The 2652-nt window shown below is 40.5% G+C and overlaps 1 protein-coding gene across 1 annotated transcript in view; it reads left to right on the top strand.

The window, feature by feature from the left end:
• The first annotated feature begins 385 nt into the window (after positions 1–385).
• ADGRF1 (adhesion G protein-coupled receptor F1) overlaps positions 386–2652 on the top strand; it is a 26645-nt gene continuing 24378 nt past the window's right edge. Inside the window, exons 1-2 of the mRNA XM_029944855.1 lie at positions 386–454; positions 1776–1833. Coding sequence (XP_029800715.1) covers positions 386–454; positions 1776–1833 — 127 coding nt within the window. The remainder of the gene's footprint in view (positions 455–1775; positions 1834–2652) is intronic.

Genomic DNA, 2652 nt, shown 5'->3' with positions numbered 1-2652 from the left:
AGCTGGGCAAGTCATAATTTTAAAATAGCTTGTGTTTAGACAAATTTGAGAGCCCTTGATCAGTTTTCTAGGAAGTATGTAAAGAGAGAGACTTCATACCTTCTGGAGCAGAAGTAATGGTATCTCAGGCTACACACATGAAATGGAAAAATAATCAACTCTGGGGGCTTCTGATCCATTCAGTTAGGCCCAACCACTGTGTACATTTTTAAATTTTGTTTTGAATGAGTTGGGTGTTTTTTGTTTTGTTTTGTTTGTTTGTTTGTTTAGTTACTTATTTTTGCATCAGCTTTGTAGCCTTGCATGGTACATCAATTGTCAAGCCACACACTGTGACTCCAGTTGTTCGTGTTGCGTTCGTGGTAAGGAGGGAGACCAGCTGAAGATGAAAATCTGCATGCTCTGGCTCATCTCTTTATTCACACTCACTGACGGCCGGGAAGGCTTCCTGGGGGTGAGCTGGCACACGTCCCTTTTTTTCTCTCTACCACCTCTCTGCTCTCAGTCTGCACTTTGAGAACCTATCACTCTCTTGGCAACTGGAGCTATAGAATTTAATAGACTTGGAACCAGAAGTCCTGGGTTCTTGTTTCAACATTACCAACATGGGTTGTGTAGCCTTGGACAAACAGTTTCATCTCCTGGAACTTGGATGATTTAATTGCAAAATAAGGAATTCAGAGTGACCCATCTTGGAGATCTCCTCTAGCTCAGCACATTCCTTCCTATGGTTTCTTTGACCAAGAAAAGGCATACAGACTGGCATGGACAATTCTTGGACTCTCTACCCTCTCTCCACTTACTTTCTTGATGCTGTCATTTAGGATCATGGTTTTAATGTTCTCTGATGGCTCCCTAGTTGGCATCTGTATCTCAACCTTCTCCCCTGAACCCTAACCGCATATATCTACTACCTACTTGCTATCTCCAGTTGGGTGTCCAATAGGCCCCTTACCTTAAAAGTCCAAAACTAAATTCTTGACATGTTTTTTCCTCACCAAACCTTCTCCTTTCTCATCACAGCCAAGTGGTGCCATTGTCCCTCTAGATGTCTGAACAGAAAATTTATTTTCATGTGTGACTCTTCCCATAGTCTATATCTAAACCATTGAATTTGTTTTGTTTTGCTTTATCTTTAAAATACACCAATTTCTCATTACCTCCATGGCTACCACCTCAATCCACACCTTTCATATCTTTCACCTGTGTTATTGCAAAAACTCCTGAGATGCTCTCATTGCTTCTGTGCTTGTCCATTCCTAACATAACTGTGGGATTGAGCCTTCTAAAAAGGAAAGTAGAGCACTCTCACCTCTGTTCAGAACTCTCCGGTGGGTTCCTATATCACTGAAGTAAAAGCTAAGCCATTGCTATAGCCTATAAATATATACACAGACTATCTCCTCAGAGATGTTCTCTGATCTCACTTCCTGCCCCTGTCCTTTTACCCATTTCACTGAACTACTCTGGCCTCCTCACTCTATCCTCACATGCCAGGTATGTTGCTATCCCAAGGATATTGCATGTGCTGATTCCTCTGCCAGAAAAGTTCTTTTCCAGGGATCCTCAGTCCCGCCTCACCCTTCAGGGTTGTGTTCAAAAGTTGCCTCAGTGAGGTTTTCTCTGGCCAGTTCTCTACCATTCTTGGCTTGGATTTTGGGATCCATAGTTTCAATTCTTCTGGGAGATCCAACTTGGCTAATTGCTGGGATCCTTATGAAGTATGTCATTACAAAGCCATGTCATAATTATTCTTTTTCCCCCATTTTAAATAGAGAAATGAAGACATCAAAACAAAAAGAGGAATCATTGTGAATAAGAAAAAGCATCCAGGTGAGCATCCCGTAGAGTGTGGGATGATAGACACCGGTGCCAAGGGACCAGGGTTCAAACCTCAGTAGAGCTTGTGACTGTTGTATGACCTCAAATCTGTGAAATGAGAATAATAGCAATCCCTATTAGCAAAACATTTGTGAAGGTTAAGTGATATATAAAGGCGTAGTATCTTGCATCATACCTGACATGTAGCTCTTCCTTTCCTTCCTTATTTCAGTCCTAACAAAGTCACTAATGGGCACAACCCTCAGTATAGAAAAGAGTTGTGTTGTGAAATTTAATTTGTCATTCTGATGTTCCAAGCACTGAATATATTTCCTGGAAACGATGATGTGCACAGATGGCTGTTTGGTTCCTTTCCCCATTGCAGGGGTCTGTTGTAAGGCAGTGTTCTAATAGTGTCATTGAACCTACCACCATGCAAGGCTGGCCATGACTCTTCAGAAAACGAAATAGAAATTCAACTTGGAATGCCATGGATACATTTTCCCTGTCAGAAAAAAAATACAGTTAGGATTTATTGAGCTGTTACCAGGTGCTAGGCACTATTTTAAGAGCATTAGATGAATTAAATCCTCACATTGAGACTCTCATTTAGGAACAGTGGTCATTTTTATTTATGTTTAAATGAAGTTGCTTTTACAACACCAAAGACTTAATCATCCATTTCCTACATAAAAGGTAGCTACTTTTTTGCATGGACCTCAAGCATATTGTAGTATAGAGGTGGAATTTAAGGAAAGGTATTAAGCAGGCTGTGTTGTAGCTTATGAACAAGTAATAAATTGTATCATTTATCTTGAATGTATCATAGAT

Source organism: Suricata suricatta, chromosome 7 (assembly GCF_006229205.1).
Source record: "Suricata suricatta isolate VVHF042 chromosome 7, meerkat_22Aug2017_6uvM2_HiC, whole genome shotgun sequence".
NCBI lineage: Eukaryota > Metazoa > Chordata > Mammalia > Carnivora > Herpestidae > Suricata > Suricata suricatta.
Note: the sequence above shows the minus strand (reverse complement) of the source record. Positions and strands in the feature narration are given on the sequence as shown.